General features: G+C 36.7%; 1 protein-coding gene across 3 annotated transcripts in view; it reads left to right on the top strand.

Moving 5' to 3' along the window:
- GPD2 (glycerol-3-phosphate dehydrogenase 2) overlaps positions 1-21,529 on the top strand; it is a 214,008-nt gene that overhangs the window by 170,067 nt on the left and 22,412 nt on the right. The window contains exons 10-18 of one of the 3 annotated variants that reach the window (XM_043991226.1): positions 6,229-6,363; positions 6,642-6,817; positions 7,491-7,622; positions 8,936-9,094; positions 12,129-12,241; positions 12,337-12,415; positions 12,514-12,612; positions 17,171-17,292; positions 19,202-20,388. In XM_043991226.1, the coding sequence (XP_043847161.1) occupies positions 6,229-6,363; positions 6,642-6,817; positions 7,491-7,622; positions 8,936-9,094; positions 12,129-12,241; positions 12,337-12,415; positions 12,514-12,612; positions 17,171-17,292; positions 19,202-19,205 (1,019 nt within the window). In that variant the 3' untranslated portion in view covers positions 19,206-20,388. Of the gene's footprint in view, positions 1-6,228; positions 6,364-6,641; positions 6,818-7,490; positions 7,623-8,935; positions 9,095-12,128; positions 12,242-12,336; positions 12,416-12,513; positions 12,613-17,170; positions 20,389-21,529 lie in introns of those variants that run through there. The other 2 variants (XM_043991224.1, XM_043991225.1) reach the window with 2 other exon arrangements.

The raw sequence follows: 21,529 nt of genomic DNA, 5'->3' as shown, positions 1-21,529 counted from the left end.
ATGTATGCATATACATGTGTGTATGTGTATACATGTGTATGTGTATACATATATAAACACTTACACATATATATATGGGGCAGCCAGGTGGCTTTGTGGATAGAATGCCTGGCCTGGAGTGAAGTAAGACTCATTCTTCCTCCATTCAAATCTGGTCTCAGACACCTTCTAGCTGCTCTGTGACCCTGGGAAAGTCACTTAATCCTGTTTGCTTCAGCTTCCTCATTTATAAAATGAGCTAGAGAAGTAAATGACAACCCATTCCAGTATCTTTGCCAAGAAAACCCAAAATGGGGTCATAAAGAGTCAGACAAGACTGAAAAATGTCTGAATAACAATAAATATACATATACTAAACATAATTAATATACAGTTTTTCTGTGTATGTATGATTTTAAATACTCCTCTTTCTTTTCTGAGGACTTATCTCTCTTTTTCCTTCTCATTCTTCCCACCTCCTCTTGCTCAGGTCTCTCCAAGGTATCAGTGCTACCTCATTTCCTTTTACAAAGTGATAAAAATTCATAGGTATGGAAAATGCCAGAGTACTGTTTGCTGCAGGTTCTTTCTCCACACTTACTCCCCCACAAAAATTAAAACCAAAATAAAAAACCTCATGATAGTTTTGACTCTGCAGGTAAACTAAAGATAGCACTCAAAACATTCTCTGCATTTGCTCATCTGGTTGTAGTTAAACTATTCCACTAGTCTTAAGATTCCTTAACAAAGGAAATTCTACATCATGGAATTTCAGTATCTCACATCCCCTTAAATAGAAAGATTCTTCCATCTGTCTAATCTAACTGCCTCTTCTTGAAGTATGTAACATTATTTTCTAAATCTTAGCATCTGCAGAGGAACAGATGATCAACTACACTCTCATAATTTTTTCGAATCTGAGTTTTGAAATCCATCAGGTAGCCCTCTTCAATAAGGATTTATGGTATTTAGGACTATTTAATTGAGGCTACTTTCCAAGCTAAGTTTCCCCAGTTATAACAATTTCTCATACTTGCCAATTTCAATCAATCATCAAATATTTATTAAGGATCTACAATGTGGCAGACACTGTGCTAAGCCTTGAAGATATAAGTAATCAATCAATTAATCAGTCAACATTAAGCCCTTATTATGTGCCAGCCAGGCAGCTAGATAGGACAATGGCTAGAATGCCAAGCCTGGAGTAGGTTTTGGACATACTCCAGTATGTTCTAGAGTTCAGATCTGGCTCCAGACATGTACTAGATGTGTGACTTTGGGCTTAACACTGTTTGTTTCAGTTTTCCTCATCTATAAAATAAGTGGAGAAGGAAATGGCAAACTGCTCCAGTATCTCTGCCAAGAAAACTTCAAATGGGGTCACAAAGAGTCAGAAATGACTGAACAACAAAATATACCAAGCACTGTGCTGAGTGTGTGAATAAAACAATTCCTGCTTGCAAGGAACTTATGTTCTGTTGGAGGAGACATTAAGTTCATATATAAATATGTACAGTATAAATCTAAAGTGAATAAATACAAATATATGCCTTGGGGCTAGTCTACTTAAGACTTAGACACTATATGGTTAAATCACTAATAAGTAGTATAGTGATATTTTAAAAACAAAAGTATTACTCCTAGGTTATGTGAGCAACAAAATGAGTACTAGACATTTTCTCTTATCCTCATGACCTCTCAAACCCCTCCAAAACAGAAATTATGAACCAATGACAAGACAATCTCACCTGTCTCCATGTATTAGGATACCCAGAATCCAAGAAAAGGTTAAAAAAACAAAACTTAAAACCCATGAACTGACCCTGAGCTCACTTGGCACCATTCCCCTACCTCCTGGACTGGCATAGGCTTATAACAAAACTTACTCCCTACACCTAGGCTTCCGCCTCCCTTTTTCCATTGCCTCAGAGATTCTGGCTCTAGGCTGTGAAAATTTGCTAAGGTTACGACACATAGCCAGTGGGGCCTCAGCTCTTATGTAGCAAACGTCTGCTTGGGGTTGCCAACTGTGTAGCACCAGTGTGCCAAAGCTCTGAACTGCCAGTCCCAGGCCAGATAACTTGTACCACCAGTGCAGCAGTCTACTGGTGCTAGGCCAGAGATCTAAGGGACAGAGCAAGAGATAGGTCACCAAAACTGTCCACCATGTGGGGCCACTTCTGGTCTACCCAAGAGTCACCAGAAACAGAGACCTGTGAATTATCCAATATGGGAGGAGGCTGAGATACTTTTAGATCCAGTCCCCAAGTAAATCACTGTCAGAATGGAGAAGCAGAGGAAAAAACAGAAATTACCAAAGATCTCAGGAAGAAGAAAACTCAAAGACCTTGAACATGAGCAGATAAATCAACAAGGAAGACTTTAACAGCAGAAGGAAATATGACTTCCACATCTAGTAAACACATTTAGGCACATATACCTAATACTGCAAAACAAAGGAAAATGATCCACCATTTGATGAGACAGAAGAACCTGTGGAATGTGAGAACATGAAATTATAACACAATGTTCCCAAGTAACTAAAAAGAGAAATGAGAATTCTGAGAGCAGCAAAAATAATGGGCAGAATAGGAAAACTGGAATCTGTGATGGCAAGTCTCACCAAAGAAACAAATACAATAGATTGGAAAAACAAATATATAGAAGAAAAGGCCAATCTAGAAAGCAAGGAACAAAAAGTAGCATTAAAAGAAAATATGCTCATTATGCAAGCAAAACATACTGATCTTAAAGACAGGATATGTTTGAGACAACCTAAGGATTATAGGTCTCTCAGAAGAACATGACAGGACAAAAAAAACTTCACACCATTAATGCAAGATGTAATAGGAAAACAGCCCAGAACTTCTGAACACAGAAAATTCAATACTAATTGAAAGAATTTACAGATCACCTCCAGGGGTGAGGAAAAAAAAAAAAAACAACCACCAAGATGGTAAACTCTTTTTTTTTTCTTTCTTTCTTTTTTTTTTTTTTGGTGGGGCAATGAGGGTTAAGTGACTTGCCCAAGGTCACTCAGCTAGTGTCAAGTGTCTGAGCTTGGATTTGAACTCAGGTCCTCCTGAATCCAGGGCCAGTGCTTTATCCACTGCACCACCTAGCTGCCCCTGATGGTAAACTCTTAAGACACATAGTAATTAAATTTAATAATTCAATTTAGAAACAATAAGTTCTGCAAGCAATTGGGAGAAAGACCTTCAAATACAAAGGAAATTCATAAAACTCAAGACTGTTCTGCACCCACCAGAAAACGTAGGAAGAAATGTATTCTGAAGTGCAGTGGAACTCAAGATATGCAGCCCAGGGTGATTTACCTGCAGATCTGAGCTTAAACATATTTGGAAAAAAGATGAATGTTCAATAATAAAGAAACACTTGAAACATTTTTAGAGCTTTTTTAAAAATAAAGAAAACCAGGGTTTAAGCGATTATTGGTTCTCAAATACCCCCAAACAACAAATATGAGAGGAATTAATACAAACAGCAGCTGTAGCAGAGTGATAGCAAAAAGACCAGTAAGAAATGTCTTTCTAAATATGCATAAGGAGATGGGTGAAAGCAGAAATCTGGTGGTAGTGACTGGAATGAAGCATTAGGGGCAGAAGCTGGTGACACCCGAATCAATGTTTGTTATGCGGAACTACATTACAGCATGGGAGGATATGTGCAAGGGGGGAGGAGAGTTGGGGAGAGAGGAATGTGTGATGTGTCAGAGTCTAATTGAGAGCTAGCAATGAGGGGGAGGTGTCCCCTATACTTTCAGAAAGAGGAGAGCCTTCAGGGGAGTAGATGAGGATGAGGGGGAGGAATGAAAAGGGAAGGAAAGGAATGAGGCCATGGTTTGGTGGTGGAAGGGGTTTCCACTGATCTGTGCTCCTGTGGGAGAAGAAAGATGGTCTGTGAAGAGAGATGGGGACCTTGAGTTGTGTGTGGTCTAGAGGATTGGGGCTTGAAAAGTCAGCTTGTCCTACCTTGGGGAGGAAGGGGGAGTTTGGAACTCCTGAGAACACTTAACACCTAGAGGAGTGGAAGACCATGGACTTGGGGGGGGGGTTGAGGTAAACAGGTAACCAGAGGAAGGTAGAGATCAGTGGTGGGCTGCATAATTAGGGATAAGGTGGATGAGGGGCTTCACTATAGGGCAGTGTCCTCTCTGACACCTGTAATAACTGGCATAGTTCTTAGGGTGAGGCAGAGTGGGAAAGGAGAATTTGTGGAGCAAGCTCTACAAAGCAATGGCAGAAACCACCTAGAAGGAGGGGCCTAGAATATAAGCTGTGATTGGATGAGGAATACAGAAAAGAGAGATCAGATGATCATAGGTATCATGAATCAAAGAATGAGGGTCTAGAGTAGACAGAAGGAAAATGGAATATTGAGCAAAGTGGGAAAAATCCTTTCTGAGAAAGGGTACAGAAATGAAATTTAAAGAACTAATGAGGGGGCGGCTAGGTGGCATAGTGGATAGAGCACCGGCCCTGGATTCAGGAGTACCTGAGTTCAAATCCGGCCTCAGACACTTGACACTTACCAGCTGTGTGACCCTGGGCAAGTCACTTAACCCCCATTGCCCTGCCAAAACCCCCCCAAAAAACCAAAAAACTAATGAAAAGGACTAGTCAAAGGGGAAGAGAAGGGGGAATCTACTTGATTAAGAAGGAAAAATGGGGGCAGGGAGAGGGAATTATATATCCAGATAAAAGCAGGAGAGAAAAAGGAACTAATAAGCAAAACCCCAAAGAGAAAGGAATAGCAAATGAGAGAAAGGAATAAGAAGTGAGGGGAAGAGAGCCACTGGGAATGGGATCTTAAAAAAGATTGGGGGGGGGCAGCTAGGTGGTGCAGTGGATAGAGCACTGGCCCTGGATTCAGGAGGAACTGAGTTCAAATCCAAGCTCAGACACTTGACACTTACTAGCTGTGTGACCCTGGGCAAGTCACAACCCTTATTGCCCCGCAAATAAAACAAACAAAAAAGGATTAAGGTAAACATAGGTGTTTTGGACAGGGAGAATTCATACAGAGGCCACATGGTGTGATGAAAGGAATATTAAGCTTGGAGAGTCATTATGGTTTAATGGAAAGAGCACTGAATTTGGAGTTCAAATACTGACCCTGCACCTTTTTACGTATGTGACTTTGGGCCAGTCCCTAACCTTTCTGGGCTTTAATTTGCACTTTTGTAAAATGAAGGACGTTGAACTAGATGACCTCTACGGTCATTTCTGTCTCCAAATCTATGAGCCAACAATTTAATAGACACTTGAGTTTGATCTCTGACCCTAGGTTAGGTGACCTTTGGCTGGTGAATCCACCTCTCTGTGCCACAGTGTTCTCATTCATAAAATGGGAATAATCATATTTTGTATTTCCTGCCTCTCGGTTATTTGAAAGAAGGTGCTTTGCAAAACTTTGAGCATCTATGCCAATATTACATTATATTTAGAGAGTGCTATGTCCTTAAAGGATACAAGTATCTATTTGAAGAACTTTTCTTTTCCCCATAAAACTGTTCCTCAAACATTATGAAATGGGAGGAGTTAACATAAAGATAGAAGCAGCAGTAGGTAATGAAAAGTAACAAGAAAGAATAGTACCTAGCATATAGTAGGCACTTAATAAATGCTTCTTGACTTGAAAAAAAATATTGAAAGGATTCCCCCAGGAAGAATAAATTCTGTTAAATGGTAAAAATTCAATAGTCCTTATATCTGTTTGGTTAAATAAAATTTTAAAGGAACTATGTTTTCTCCCATAGAAAAAACAGGAGGGGAGAGACCCTCTAGGAAGGAAAGGGTCCTTAATGAGTTATGGGGCTCTTGAATTTCAGGAGTACTTTGGGGGGCAATTTTTTCTACCAGGTACCTCCATCTAGAAGGATGTCGAAAATTAGTTTCTCTCAATTATTTTCAAGTCCCCACCAGCATTTCCTCAAGTGTCAGACTTATTTTTTAATGATAATTTTGGTCAGGCTAATACATTTGAGCATTAATAGAATCATTACTTTAATTCATATTCATTATTATTTCTGGATTGTTTTTCTGTCCAACTTGGCACCTGGTCAATCATTTCCATATTATATTTAAGAGTATTTTCCCTCTCTGAGTCCACATTATTTTCCTTCTGTTTCTGTTGATTGTAACTTCATCCTACTGTTTAAAGATTGCACCTCTTTTCTTGACATGCTAATGAATTAGCACATTCACCCTTTATTTTTATTCTCCACAGTGAGAAGAGGAGATGTCCTAGCAGCTTGGAGTGGAATTCGGCCCCTTGTTACAGATCCTAAGTCTAAAGATACCCAGTCAATCTCTCGAAATCATATTGTTGATACCAGTGAAAGTGGCCTTATTACTATAGCAGGTATGGGAAATCGAATCGGTATTTCATGAGGCTCAGATGATGGTCTCTAATGAAAAGATCCCACCTTTTGGCATGTGAATTAATGCCATTGAGAATGTCGCAATTTTTGCCATTATTGCCATCTAAATTAATGCCATTATGTTGTATTGCCATGTCAGCAATGACCAAGTGAATCACTTTATTACTAATGAAGTTAATAACTGGTTAATTAAAAAAAAATCAAAACCAGTGCAGTATGACAATCTGGTGACTTATTTGCTTATACATGCTGTTTTCAGGTGGAAAATGGACAACTTACCGTTCTATGGCTGAAGATACCATAGATACTGCTGTCAAAAATCACAATTTTAGAGTAGGGCCAAGTAGGACAGTTGGCCTTTACCTGCAGGGTGGTAAGGATTGGAGCCCCACTCTGTACATTAGACTGGTTCAGGATTATGGACTTGAAAGTGAGGTATGTGTTTATTGCATTTCATCTTCTTCTTTGCTTAAATGGATATTGATGAGAACAAAACCATCCAGTGTGCCTTCTCTTGTGTATAGTTACATTTGCTGAGTATACATTTATGAGTAATAGGATCCTATGGAACCAAGAGAGAGAGAGAGAGAGAGAGAGAGAGAGAGAGAGAGAGAGAGAGAGAGAGAGAGAGAGAGAGAATGAAGATCTTTTATTCAGGGTACCTTATAACTTGCATTTCTTTCTTTTTTTAAATTTTTTTTTTTATTCCTTTTTTGCATCTATTCCACAATAGGTTTTCTGGCTATATTTTCTCCTTTTTTTTTATCCATTTAATTTTTAAAACAATTGGCATGGCATCGTAAGTTTGTTGCTTTTCTAGACCAACCAAATCTATTCTTCAAATGTGATTCTAGAGGTATATTGAAGCTGAAACATCATCATTCACTGATAACAGTGATACATGCATCTTAGCTTTAGTGCTAGTCTAAGCATCCGGAGCTTAGGGAGTGTCCTCCCACACAATCAAAATCTAATACTCTCCTAAACCTATTTGTTCTATGCCATGGAAACACTTGACAAGAATTGCTTACACATGTTTTTTGTTTGTTTTTTACCTAGTTAGTGCTGATGTTCAAGGTCTTTGCCTAATGTGATTTACTTTCTATAGGTGGCTCAACATCTTGCTTCCACTTATGGTGACAAGGCCTTTGAGGTAGCCAAAATAGCCAGTGTAACTGGAAAAAGATGGCCCATCGTTGGAGTGCGTCTTGTGTCTGAATTCCCATACATTGAAGCAGAGGTATGTGGTTGGCTGCTTCTCAATCACCTATTTTCCTTTGGTGTCTATGATGAATTACACTCACTTTTTTGGTGATTCTCCTCTTTCCCCAAATTAAGACATTGCTGGTTCTAAGGTTTAGTCTTCTTGAAGTTCTGCCAGAATCTGAAATAAGTGGCCATATAGCTCTGGTCTTTTTAGTTACTTTTTACATTTAATTCTAAAATTTGGGAGGATAATAATGGTGGTAATATGAATTAAAGTAATTATAAAATACTGATGAAATCCTATCTGTCCTTCAAGGACCAGCTTAACTCACTGCTAACATTCAGCTTTTCCAAACCACTTCAATCCATAGTGACTTCTTGCTTTTTTGATGATCTAGCACTTATCTGTACCTCCCATTTGATATTTAATCACATGCTATATTGTGGTATTTCTTATGATGCCTTTAATTGTCATTTAAAGTTCTCACATGTTTATACATTGTCTGTCCCAAATAAGTATTAATTCTTTGAGGGCAGGGATATTATCTTACACTTCTTTTGTATCTTCTATAACACTCAACATAGCACTTTACACACTATGTACTCAATAAATATTTTGTTGTAGATATAATTAACTAGTTTCATTGTCATCATAAGAAGTGTATAAAGTAAATATATGTACAAACACAATTCTTACTATCTGGTTATTTACAATCCAAGACAGGAAATACTATGCAGACCAAATTAAAGCCATCTACTGGTCATAGGATTTGGATAGGATAGGAGTTATAGATCATAGATTTAGAGCTAGCAGAGAACTCAGAAGCCATCTTATCCAACCCTTCTATTTTACATATGAAGAAACTGAGTACTCAGATCTCACAGAACTGGGATTTGAATCCTATCCTCTCTCAGACATTTTTTGCTCTTTCTACTTATAATAAACAAACATTCATATTATGCATAAGATGTAATAAGATGGCAAATGAGAGGCAGGGAGATTTCCATAGTTAGACCAAGCTATATTGAGAGTAGAACTACTCCTTTTCCAGAGAGTAAACTTTTCAAACTCTGGTTTGTCGGGAAGAGTGAAGTCATAGGCACTGTTACTGCTGATCTTCAACCAGCTAGAAGACTGAAGAGTATAAAACCAAACTTTACCTTTCATCTGCATGCATGTTTAAATTTTTCTTTCTTTCTTTCTTTCTTTCTTTCTTTCTTTCTTTCTTTCTTTCTTTCTTTCTTTCTTTCTTTCTTTCTTTCTTTCTTTCTTTCTTTCTTTGTATGTGGCCAGTTGCCTTTTGAACTTTGGGTACAAAATAACTTTTTAAAAAATGTCAAACACAGGTGAAATATGGAATCAAAGAATATGCATGCACTGCAGTAGATATGATTTCACGCCGCACTCGACTTGCCTTTCTGAATGTCCAGGCTGCAGAGGAAGCTCTACCTAAGATTGTTGAACTGATGGGAAGGGAATTGAATTGGTGTGATGAGAAGAAAAAGGTATTGAATACATAATTTTACCACCACATTTCTCCAATAAGCTCATTGGCTCTCAAATAAAACATGTGGCTATTCTGTTGTGTTAATGAGTGTTAGAGCATGCTCCATTATATCTTTATACATTTTCATTGAAAACCCTCTTAGAATGTACCATGTAGTCAAATTCCTGTTTTTTGCCAATTTACCTTTTTCCCTTTGGTCGCAAAAATGTTTTTATAGATAATTCTCTTAACAAGAAATATGAAATGATGGCCCCATTCCCAGACCTTCAAGTACTTATTCAGTGAAGTCTCATTTTAGATTGTATTTCCTCTGGCCAAAAGAATGCCAATTTATTCTAAGCCAAGAAGTGGTCTTACATATCACTGTTTGGGATGCATCAGATAAGTATAGTGTCTTGGTAGGAAAGTGTTTTTAGTATTTTATTTTCATTGATTTCAGTTGGCCCCAAACATAGGGGCACAGACTTACTTATCTACCTTAATGCTATTGCCATGCATGCAGCAAATAGAACCACTGTAAAACAAGGCCAAGAGCAAGTTCTGGTCTAATTGATTAATCATGCCCTAAATAATTGGGATGACTTGATTTGTAGAAAGGGGAAATTAAGGTAACTTAATACTTAAATTCAACACATTCAGTTATTACTCCAGACCCTTCTTCCATAGTTCCTTATTTCTTTTCGGGGCACCAACAGCTTTCTGATCACTTGGGTTTGCAAAATCAGAGTCATTTGGGGATGACTTTTCCTCATTCCTTGTAGCCAATTGATTGCTAAGTCTCTTCAATTCTACCTCCACAATATTTTTGTCTCTCTACTCACATGGCTATCAGCCTAGTTGGGGCTAGCATCATGGGATCATAGCTATGTAGAACACTGCACCTGGAGCCAAGAAGAGATGAGTTAAATTCTGGTCTCATATACTTACTAGCTGTGTGACACTGGGCAAGTTGCTTAACCTCTGTCTACCTTAATTTTCTGAACTGAAAAATAGACATCATCATAGCATCTACTTGCAGGGTTATTGTGAGGATAAAATAATATTTATAAAGCACTTACTGTAGTGCCTACCACATAGTAGGCATTTAATAAATACTTTCTTCTTGTCTTTGGGGGTTGGTACATTTAAAATTGGAACAGACAATAGAAGTCATTGAGTTCAGCTCCCTTATTTTACATATGAAGAAACTGAGGCTCATAGAGGATAAGTGATGACTGTAGTCACACAATTAGGTTCTGAGGCAGAGTTTGAACGTAGGTCTTCCTTAACTCCAAGCCCAGTTGTCTTTTAACAAGCTGTCTTACACCTGAACTATGTAATATACTTTTACAATGGTCTTCTTTTCTCTAGCATCATTTCCAATCTCAGATCCACTTAGATGCCAACTTGATATTCTAGAACAACAGAGCTAACTCCATTACTCCCCTTCTCAGGAAGACCTACTCTTTCCCATTCACCTATAGGATTCAAGATAAACTCCTATTTGGCACTGAAAGCCAAACCACCAATTGCTAGCATCCTCCCCTACTCCTTTGTGTTTGTTTTGTATGTGGTTTGTGGACGGCGTATGTGGTTTACATTTAATTATCCATATTTATGTCTTTACCCTGGGAAATATAAGCTCACTGAGGGAAAAAATAATTTTCTTTTTGTCTTTGTATTCCTAATGGTTAGTAGCATGCCTAGCAGAGAGCAAATGCATGATCTGTATTCGTTGAATAAACGAATGAGTGCTAGCTGTTTGTAACCATCCTAGTCGATATACAGTGAATGATGTGATCAGAATAGTTTACTGTGGGTCTCAATCCTTCTGATTCTTAAATTCAAAATAAAAATTCAACAAACATCAGTTAAGCCCATGCTATGTGCAAAGCACTGTTAGGCACCAAGAAAAAAGGGCCTGTATTCTGCACTTGTGCATGTGTGTGCACACATAATTTCAGTACAAGGGAGGGAGAATTTCAAGCAAAGGAGATATCCAGGTCAAGGGAAATTTGAGAAAAGAAAGAAAAGAAACACACTAAAGGTTTAAGAGAGAAGGTGGCACTGAAACTAAGGGAGAAAAGCCTGATCGAAGGGCCCAAAGGACAGGTTTAAGGTTTTTATTTTCTTTGTAGGTACCCTACACCTAGTATATGCTGAAAACTATCTGTTCATGTTTTCAAACTTTTACTTCCAACACACTTAAGGAATGAGAATTGAAAGTAAATCCACTGTCTCCCAGTGGGTGGAATGTGACCAATCTAGTTCATAGAATTCTCTTCCTCCATCCCACCTCCCACAGTCTGAATTCCTGCCACAAATTGAATCAGCATCTCCTCACCACTAGATCTCTGGGCTTTCATTCTATTCCTGCACATTCAGATCATTCCACCCATAACTTAGGGGTGAACCAATCAGCCACAGTCCTTCTATATTGTAGAAAGTTAGGGAAGGAAGAGGAATGTTCATCTTTCTGCAAAGTTTTGAGAAGTAAGCAGATATTATCATGTCACTGGAGACTTTTTTGGTTATTTGACTAGTATAGCTTTTTGGCACACAGATTGAAGAAATCATTATTGATTGATGGATGGATGCATTCATAAGATGATGATTGAAAGGCTCTATTCCATCCCTTGATCCTATTTTTTCAATACTTCCCTCAAAAGGCTAAAGCCAGATTCCTGCATTCCCACATCTTATTTCCACTCTTTATGCAGTAATGAGCATTGTAGTAGTTGGCACCACCTTAATTAAGTACTTTTTCCACTTTAAACCACTGCTAACTTTATATGTCAGATGCCACAGACATCAGAAATGGTAAATAATTTTGGACTGAATGAAGAAATACTTCTTCCTTTTATTTCTTAGAAATTTAAAAAAAGAACTTAGACTGAAATTTCCTCTCCTTGACAGTAGGAATTATTTCACATGTATTTTTAGTGCCTCCAATGCTTAAGATGGTGCCTGGCATATATGTATTGTAAGGGCTTATAAAATACATGTTAATTGATTGAATTGATAGAGCTTTGGCAATTTGATCTGTATTTTAGGAGGAACTTGATTGTGCAACAAGATTTCTGTACTATGAAATGGGCTACAAGTCTCGGTCAGAGCAGCTAACGGACACTTCTGAAATTAGCCTACAGCCTTCTGATATTGAGAGGTACATCCACCATCTTTTAAATTTTCCTTCACTTTGACTTTTAAAAAAATTTCTAATGTGAGCAAAGTTTTCCATTAATGCTCATTATTTTCCAGGTACAAAAAAAGATTTCACATGTTTGATAAAGAGCAAAAAGGCTTTATTACCATAATTGATGTTCAACGTGTGCTTGAGGTACCTTGTTCGTTTGGACTTTGAAAATCTTTAATAAAATTAATAGAAAGCCATAATTCATGATTAATTAATTCTACCTCTATTTTTCTTTCATTTAGAGCATCAATATTCAAATGAATCAAAATACGCTACATGAAATTCTCAATGAAGTAGATTTGAATAAAAATGGATTGGTTGAGCTCAATGAATTTTTGCAGGTGAGTTGTGGTTGTTCCTTTTTTTAAAATGACAAATGACCAAAAAAAAAAACTTTGAATGACCCAAAAATATTGTTTCTTATCTCTGAATGGCCACAGTATTTAACTTGTTCTAAGAAATAGACCACTAAGTACACATAGTTGTTATTGCCTTTTACCACTGAGAAACAAAGTAGGTGAAAAGTCACAAATGCCTGTCATGTGTGGGTGTGGGTGTTTGTACTGGACCTGTGATTTGATTGATTTAGGGAACTGCCTGGTGAGAAAACTTCCTTTTCCCATGAGGATCAATACCTTCTTTTCAACTTATAGTATTAGAGAATTGCCTAGATACCTGAGTGGTTAAGTGACTTGGCCATGGTCACTTAATCAGAAGCGAAGTCTTCCTGGCTTCAGGACTTTCTTTTTATCCACTACAGTATTATATACACCTGTGTATGTATGCATGCACACTCATACACATCCGTCTCTCTTCGCACACACATATGCATATATACATATACATACACACACATACTGAAACATTTTGAAGGGATGAGGAAGGAGGGCATTAGAAATAGGTGTTTCAAGGTGAAATCAGAATAAGTCTACATATATTATTTGTGAATATAGAAAAATCAATATCCATGGCTTTATCAAGTAATCTGTATGAGTTAATGAAGAGTCTCTGTGATGCAGAACATTTTTTCTTTCTCTTTGTTATTCATGTTTCTCATAATTAAATTAACAAACCACTCAAATGTATTGGACTATTTAGATTAAATATGGTTTCTGATTAGGGTTAAGGCTTAACCCAGGAGCATAATTTTTTTTTTTTAAAGAACAGATCAATATCCTTTTTAGAGTACCCATTGAGCAACTTTACCAGACATCAAACCCAACAAGTCTTTAGATACATTTAATATCTTCAAAGCAAAATTGTGTTGTAGTCTTAAAGGTGTTAGTTATGCTTCAAGAAACTAGAAAAGCAAACTAAAGGAAAAAATGTATGATTTAATTTCAAGACCATGTCTGTGATGGCATATAATTAAAATATTTATATTCTTTGTAATTCCAAACTTGGGTCCCAATTTTTAAATATTTAACTGACGATAGGAACTTCACATTTTTACTCCATAAAGAAATTAGGCATGAAGATCATTAATCCTCATAAATATCTCCAAAGAAGGAAATAAAATAAAGCAAGATGACCAGCAATATATTTGTATCTGTCTACCTCACTCCACTTATATGAAGAGTTTATTTGTTCCTTACTAGCAAGGTTTGTTTTTGTAGTCTTTCTTGGGCAGGTATTTCAAATGACTGCCAGGTCTTTGCTGCATCATGGCAATGATGAATGCTGAACATGAGATAAATTAATGCTGGGGATTTTGGTCAATGTCAGCCCTTTCTTCACTGTGTCAAGTTAAACAAACAAGATCAAGGCAAAGGAAATGGTAATTGTCTCTCTGGAGATGAGCTGCAGATAAGAGCATTGTTGAATCTAAATGTAGGAAATTTCCACAGGTTGTGTCCAGCATTACAAAAAAGAGTTTCATCCCTATAAAGTCTAGTTCTTTAACCAAGGCAGACTTCAAAATAAATCAAGGCTATCAGTTTTGGCTTTTAAAATGGAAACCACATAATGCCTTTTATTTGTAATTTTCAGGAAATTGTTTTTAAATTTTTATAGATTTTTGGAAAATGTTCCATCAAGTAAAATCATGTACTTCCTCTCATGTTAGAAAAGCTTAAAAAATTAGTATTGAAAAAAATTAATATTAACGTTACACTTAAAGATTAACAGAGGGCTTTCTTCACAAAAATCACTACCCCATTTTACAGATGAGAATACTGAAATTCAGTGAGGTTGAATAATTTGCTCACGCTGATATGGGAAATGAGCATTAGAGTCAGAATTTGAACAGAGGCCATCTGACTCCACCACCATTAAGCTTTGTTTAGAAATCCCACATCATGGATGGCATGAATTGTAGTATTCAGTAACTGAGTTAATTTGAGTGGATCATTGTTGGAAAAAATTTTTTGCTAAGTGAGTCCTTCTAACATGTTTTCTTAAAGAATCTCTTATTGATTAGCCTTGAACTTTTCCAGTTATCCATGAAAAAGCCTGTTTTAAATACAAATGCTTATACTGCACTTTAAAGCCGTTTTTTTAGAGTTAAAGATAATATCTCTCATAGGGTCCTTGGAAACCTGTAATTGTTTCTCCGAATAAATGATAGGTGAATGCTTTTTAAAATGACTGTCAATCATGGCAGAAGGAGAGAGTATTTTAGATATGATGCCATATTCGAACTGACCCTGGTTAAGAAGATAACTCACTCAAGATGGTCTTTTGTTGCAATAGGGTTTAAGGTACTTGTAGACTAATAGCCTAAGCAATAAACTATTTATAAAAGAGTTTGTTTTTATGTCTTCAGCTATTAAAATACTAGAAGGACCAGAATTTAAGAATACCTCAAAGGACTAAGCTATATCAGTTGATGCAATGCATTTGCACATACTAGAGATAGTAGAATGAACATTTTTATTTCTAAGTAAAATTATATATCTACTTGTAATTCTTTGTATTTAAAGTGCATTTGAACAGATAGGAGAAATTAAATTATAGTAAAATTATAAAAGAAAGATTTACAAATTATTTTGTCAGTTGACACACCTGGTTTTTGTAGCGTTTTAATGGTTTGTGCCAAATAATGAATACGGACTATCTTCTTGAAAATTGTCACAAGCAATTGCAAACAAAATCTGTCTTATACCCAACCCAAATATGCCATATAGTGTACCAGGTATAACATGGGGTAGATTCTAGCTTGATGTAAAAGTTGGTTAAAAATCTTTCCCTTTTCTGAAGACATATAGCCTAGATTTATCTTCTTACTCTTTTCTTTTTTTTTTTTTCTTGGCACAATGAGGGTTAAGTGACTTGCCCAGGGTCACACAACTAGTAAGTGTCAAGTATCTGAGACTGGATTTGAACTCAAGTCCTCCTGAATCCAGGGCCAGTGCTTTATCCACTGCACCACCTAGCTATCCATATATTCTTAATCTTTGTGTGTGTGTGTGTGTGTGTGTGTTTTAGTGAGGCGATTGGGGTTAAGTGACTTGCCCAGGGTCACACAGCTAGTAAGTGTTAAGTGTCTGAGGCCGGATTTGAACTCAGGTACTCCTGACTCCAGGGCCGGTGCTCTATCCACTGTGCCACCTAGTTGCCCTAAATTCTAATTCACTTTATTTTTTTGTTTTGTTTTGGTTGTGTGTGTGTGTGTGTGTGTTTGTGTGTGTGTGTGAGGGGCAATTGGGGTTAAGTGACTTTCGCAGGGTCACACAGCTAGTAAGTGTTAAGTGTCTGAGGCCAGATTTGAATTCAGGTACTCCTGACGCCAGGGCCAGTGCTTTATCCACTGCGCCACCTAGCTGCCCCTATTCTTAATCTTATTGACTATAAAGACTATTTCTAGATGATCCTTGTGTGGGGCAGTCATAGATATGTGAGTCTGAAACTTGGGAACTCAGAATTTGGGGGCTTTATTGCAGTTAACAGTCCAAACCTTTGAAATATTGCCCTGTGAAATACTCTTCAATGTTAGGATCTGAGTAGTCCATTTCTGTCCTTGGAAGTTGTTACTATATAAAAGGGATGGAATGTGCAATCCAAAATGTATAAATGTATTAAGGAGCACTGTGGTCAGTTGTATTTCAGGTGTAGTGAATGCCAGAGTGATTAATAAATAAAAAGAAAAGTTATTGGGGAGAATAGTAGGGAAAAGCAACTCACAAAAAAAACAAAAAACAAAACCAAAAAACACCCAAACGAACAAACTGGTAAGTAAGTCTTGGGAAGGATGAAGGGGGAAAGACACATACAACATAATTGTCTAGTGCTTTCTACATGAAAAAGTCCTTTGCCAGCTGAATGCATGTAATTTTGAGACTAATTCTGATTTTATCCATTGGATAAAAAAAGAATTAGCTAAAATCTGAGTGGTGGAGTTTATTAATTCTTTAAGGTAGATCTTTGGGTCTAGTTTCAAGGGCTTAAATGAAAATTACTTTGAAAAGTCTTTAAGGAATTTAACTTTAGAAATATTGAAGGAATCAAGTACAGTATCATTCACCTCTATTCCCCCTACTAAATATGGGGTCATTGGTATCCTGTGGGTTGTTTTGTCTTTATCCTATCCCTAGTATTGCTTTACTGTTTTACAAATGAAATTTAAAATCCAGTATTTAAGATACTCTCAAACACTTAAGTGCTTTGAACACACAGAGTGACAACGATTGAGATTAGCTTTCAAAGACAGATTGATTTCCTGGATAGAAGTTTCTGGAGAAATGATGATCTACCTGTCCTCCATTTGAAATTCACTGAAATGGAAGCACTTTTTTTGCTTCTGCTGTCTGTAGCACCTGCAATGGTGTTTGATAGAGAACTCATTTATCTCAGCTTTCAGTTTTAGTAACTATTAAAGTGCTGTTCTGAATTGAATGAGCTGGCTGGTATGTGTGTGGGTGTATATGTGTGTTGTAACATATCCAATGCTGTTTCTTTAAGCTGATGAGCGCTGTTCAAAAAGGAATGGTATCTGGAAGCCGTCTGGCGATACTCATGAAGACTGCTGAAGAGAGCCTGGGTTCAAGATCTCCCATTCCAGTGGATCGGAGTTGTGGAGGACTGTGAGTCTGAGCAGTTCATAAAACCAACAAACAGAAACAACAACAACAAAGCACCATGCTAGAAAGAACTAGAAACAACTCTTCTCCAAATTAGTGGATATGGATAGCTGCTTTTTTTTTTAACCACTGGGAAACATTCCAAAACTCTAAGATATCTCTGCGTATGCCCTTGATTTGTATTTGCCACTCAGCATAGCTTATAAAAAGGGTATTTTACCTTTATTTTCCATGCAGATTTTAATACTATACTTCTGGTCTGTTAGACTGGACATCCTTTTCTCAGTTCTCAAAGCAGAATGTTTTGGCAGAAATTCAAGAAAGAACTTGGAAGAGATTTGCTGACACATACCTGTGTTCATTAAACTTTTAGATAGCCTTTACTGTTGAAAAAGAAGGGGCATACAGAATGACCCCTTAGAAAATGTTAGTGTTTCTGAGGATTTCTTACTTCCATCTCTTGTCCCCCCACCTCGAGTTCACAATATTGTTCAATTTTCTATTTCAGGTGTGACTGCCAAAACTAAAAAAGTTTAGATCTAGTTTCAGGAGTAAGTCACAAAGAGAAACTCTGAAAGCTTCCCAAATCACAGGTATAGATAAGGATAGCATTGACATTTACTGAGTATTACAGTGATAGTTTCATCTCGGCAGTTCATTTTTTTTTTTCAGTGGCTGCTGGTTTTCTTTGACTGCTGAGGTTGCCAGGAAGATCCTTGATTTCCTGGCTTTGAGACTAGCATGGAAGTGGTGTATTTGGATGTAATGAGGATGAGCCCAAATTTTCCTCCTCTTTATAGAAGTACTCTAATGGTAGAAATGTATTTCTAAAAATACATGTATAAAAAGCACAAATTTTGAGCCCCAGAGCTTACCTTTGAGGGAGCATGTGATGTTGACTAATACTGGTTTAGACTGAGCCCTGTTGTAGTGGTTTTGGGCACTTAGCAAAGAAATAGGTTGGGGCAGGGGAGATGTAGAAATAAAATATCATTTGTTCTAATTCCAAATATTAACTACAAGCACAGAGTTGCATTGTTATTTTTTTTTAATCCCCAAAAATATTTTCCGTTTTGTCCTTTTACAGAAAAAAAACCCTGACATTTTAAGTAAGGATGGTTTAGGAATATTTTTGCTGCTACTTGGTTCTAGTTGCGCTCCCTTCATCTGGTAGTTTGTCCCTTGGCCCTTCCCAGTGTGAATTGAACCCACACAAGCTTTTGCAAAGATCAGGTTCTGTATATAGAAGCAAATATCACACTTTGATGAAAGCTTTTACTACCATGATTGGAAATCTGAGTTCTAAAAACTGGTGCACAAATTGACAAACCACAGTGCAGTGGTGTTTTCTGTTAGCATAAAATCACATCTTAATGCCTCCCTCTTCCAACTCTTTAGTATTTATGTCACCATTAAAACTCTGAATGGTAAAATTTTAAAAAGCAGTAGTATGTAACAAAATACAATTTTTTAAAAAAGACCATTTAAATTCCATAAACATTTATTAAGTGCCTACTATTTGCATGGCACTACAGAAGGCTGCAGAGATGAAAAACAACCTGCCCACAAGGAGCTTAGGTTCATACATTTGCCACAAAGGAGTATGAAACTGAAACCAAGATAGCGATACTTCCAGAAGTCACTGTGACATTCTTTTTGTTACAAGGTTCCAGGCAATATTTTTAATAAATGGTGGCTGAAATGGGGCCATTTAGCATTTCTCTCAAAACATAATAAATTTCTTTGTCTAAAGCTAAGCAAGACCCAACAGACGGAAAAGTTATTTTTAAAATATATTTTTAATGTGTGTGTGTGTGTGTGTGTGTGTGTGTGTGTGTGTGTGTGTGTGTGCCTTTGAGATGAAATATTGTAATATTCTATGTTTGGTTTCCCTCTCTTTCTCTTCTTCTAGTTAAATCAAGATAATGATGACTTGTATCTCCCTGAATCTAATACAGTAGGAAATTGCCTTTTTTGCTTAGGAACCTGCAGATTCCGTTGCCAGATCTACATTTGTTTAATAGGCCTTGTGCATGTTTAGCTGTGTGTGAGGTCTTGTATCAGTTTTCTCCTAAAATCTGCTGATTCTGAACCTGCACTTCTTCACAAGTTCCAGAAACTTGTCTTGGGAATCAGCTGGTGCCAACCTTTTTTTGTTTGTTTTTTTTTTAAACTGTGAATAAAGCATATAAGCATTTTGTGTCATGTCTAAATGAAGATTTGATGATGATAACTTTTTGGAAAAATCAAATCCTTCCTGAAATCTATTCTAGTTCATCTCACAAAGTGACTTTGGAGACCCTTTTTAAAAAGGTTCAGCTGGGGGAAAAACACTAAAACCTGTCTGTTGTGAAAACTTTGTAGGTATGGCTAAAAATAGCTCCCCACTCTAGTTGTAGCAATAGTGTTAGTATAAGACTAGTTTATAGGCTACATGCTCCGTGGATCATTTCTTGCTTTCCATCAGTGTATCCTGAGTGGAACCTCAATATTTCTACTTTATTCTGCTTTAAATTCTGGCTTTGTTTGGCCTTTTTTCATGGTATGCAGAATATTATCTGTTTCTTGGACTCTGGCAAAAATTGCATTCTTATTTCTGATAGGTTAAAAAATGCAAGGGTCAATGATTGAATTAATTATCCCACATTTTATGTATTTAAGAAAAAGCTTTTGGCATATGAATGTAATAATGGCGAAGCCAATGCAGTTGTATCTTTGTACCATTTTGCATTATTTCAGTCCTTTGGGTGGTCCAGGGAGAACCGTTCTTACTATGTGTGAAACCAAGAAACAAAATACCAACAGCTTCAAGCTCTGTACTGGCCTGGATAGACATACTGCATGTTTTTACATGTGGCACTTTTATGTATTATGTTAGGTTATTGTTCTAGATTGGACTGTTAAATACTGTGTTTGAGGCTGGGTTGTCATTTTTATAACTGTCTTGGTGTTTTATTGCCATTATTTATTACTTTTGATAAACAGAATGAGCTGCATGCATTTATAGAGCAATAAGAGGATGTATTTAATGTGCCTTGTTTTTAACTGAATAAGAACTGAAAGCATGAATCAATAAAACTGATTAAAATGGTCCACTCACTGGCATTTTGATGTTCCTGGCAGTCACAGAAATAACTTTGATTAGTCTTGAAGTTTTAAAAAAAAGTTTGAAAAAATATTTTAAGAAACTATATTTTTAAAATGGCATTTACTTGTTTTTTATTTTTTTGGCTCTGAATTTTGCAATGCTATATCAGGAGTGAAATCTCTGCATTAGACAGATTTGATTTTTATGAGATAGCCTGAATTATTTGTATTAATTTCTAGCTGAAGCCTTTAGGGCATGAGTTCTGTATTTGTGCAATCCCATTTTAAAATTACATCCAGCCTATTACAGCTCTGTTGGGTTTTTTGTCAACCAGAGCCTTTCAGACTAAGCGTTCCCATGCACACTGATGAATTTTATCATAACTAAAATCAATAGAAATGAATGGGAAAGATTACATAATCCATTTTGATCATCTTACATGTCAAGTTAGTGCAGGGATGCCAAGTGTTGATAAATGCTCTGACGGAAAAAATGCTATATATTTTCATTGTCAGTAAATCAGTAAAGCTGTTATCAGTTTAAACACAAATTTTAGAATGCCTGTATTATTTTATAGGTTTTTAATTCACACATATAGAAAGGAACATCTTCTGCATTTATAGTTTAGACCTGCTGCATGAGAGCATTGTGTATTCAAGTGTGTATGTGCTCTTCGGAGGATTCCATGAAATTGTTGTTAAAACACTTATAAAAGTATGAGCTTATAGGCAGACTTGTAACAAAGGATAGTCTGTTCAGTGTCTGAAAGAAACTTGTCAGTGGAAAACGTTTTTTTTTTTTCCCTCATTGATCTATCATATCCAATTCTTGCAGATTTAAAATACGCCAGAATATGTTGGTCTTACCTTTTAAAAACAACGTAAAATTCCATATAGGAACGGGAAATATATTATTGGCATCAGTATTTTTAGTTGGTGTCTGAACTGAATAGGTCTTACCTGTCCCAGTATTCAGTTATGACATGGTAAAGTTGGAAAAATCAGCAGAATCTATGGTGCCCTAACAAGGAAAGGAGAGGATTTCTACTTATTAAATAGAAATGATGAGGCCTTTGTGGCTTTTCTATATTATTTAGGCCCTAACTTGTGAACAGAAATGCACATAACAAGATGTATAGGGAGCTTTGATAGT

The sequence above is a fragment of the Dromiciops gliroides genome, chromosome 3 (assembly GCF_019393635.1).
Source record: "Dromiciops gliroides isolate mDroGli1 chromosome 3, mDroGli1.pri, whole genome shotgun sequence".
Classification (NCBI taxonomy): domain Eukaryota; kingdom Metazoa; phylum Chordata; class Mammalia; order Microbiotheria; family Microbiotheriidae; genus Dromiciops; species Dromiciops gliroides.
Note: the sequence above shows the minus strand (reverse complement) of the source record. Positions and strands in the feature narration are given on the sequence as shown.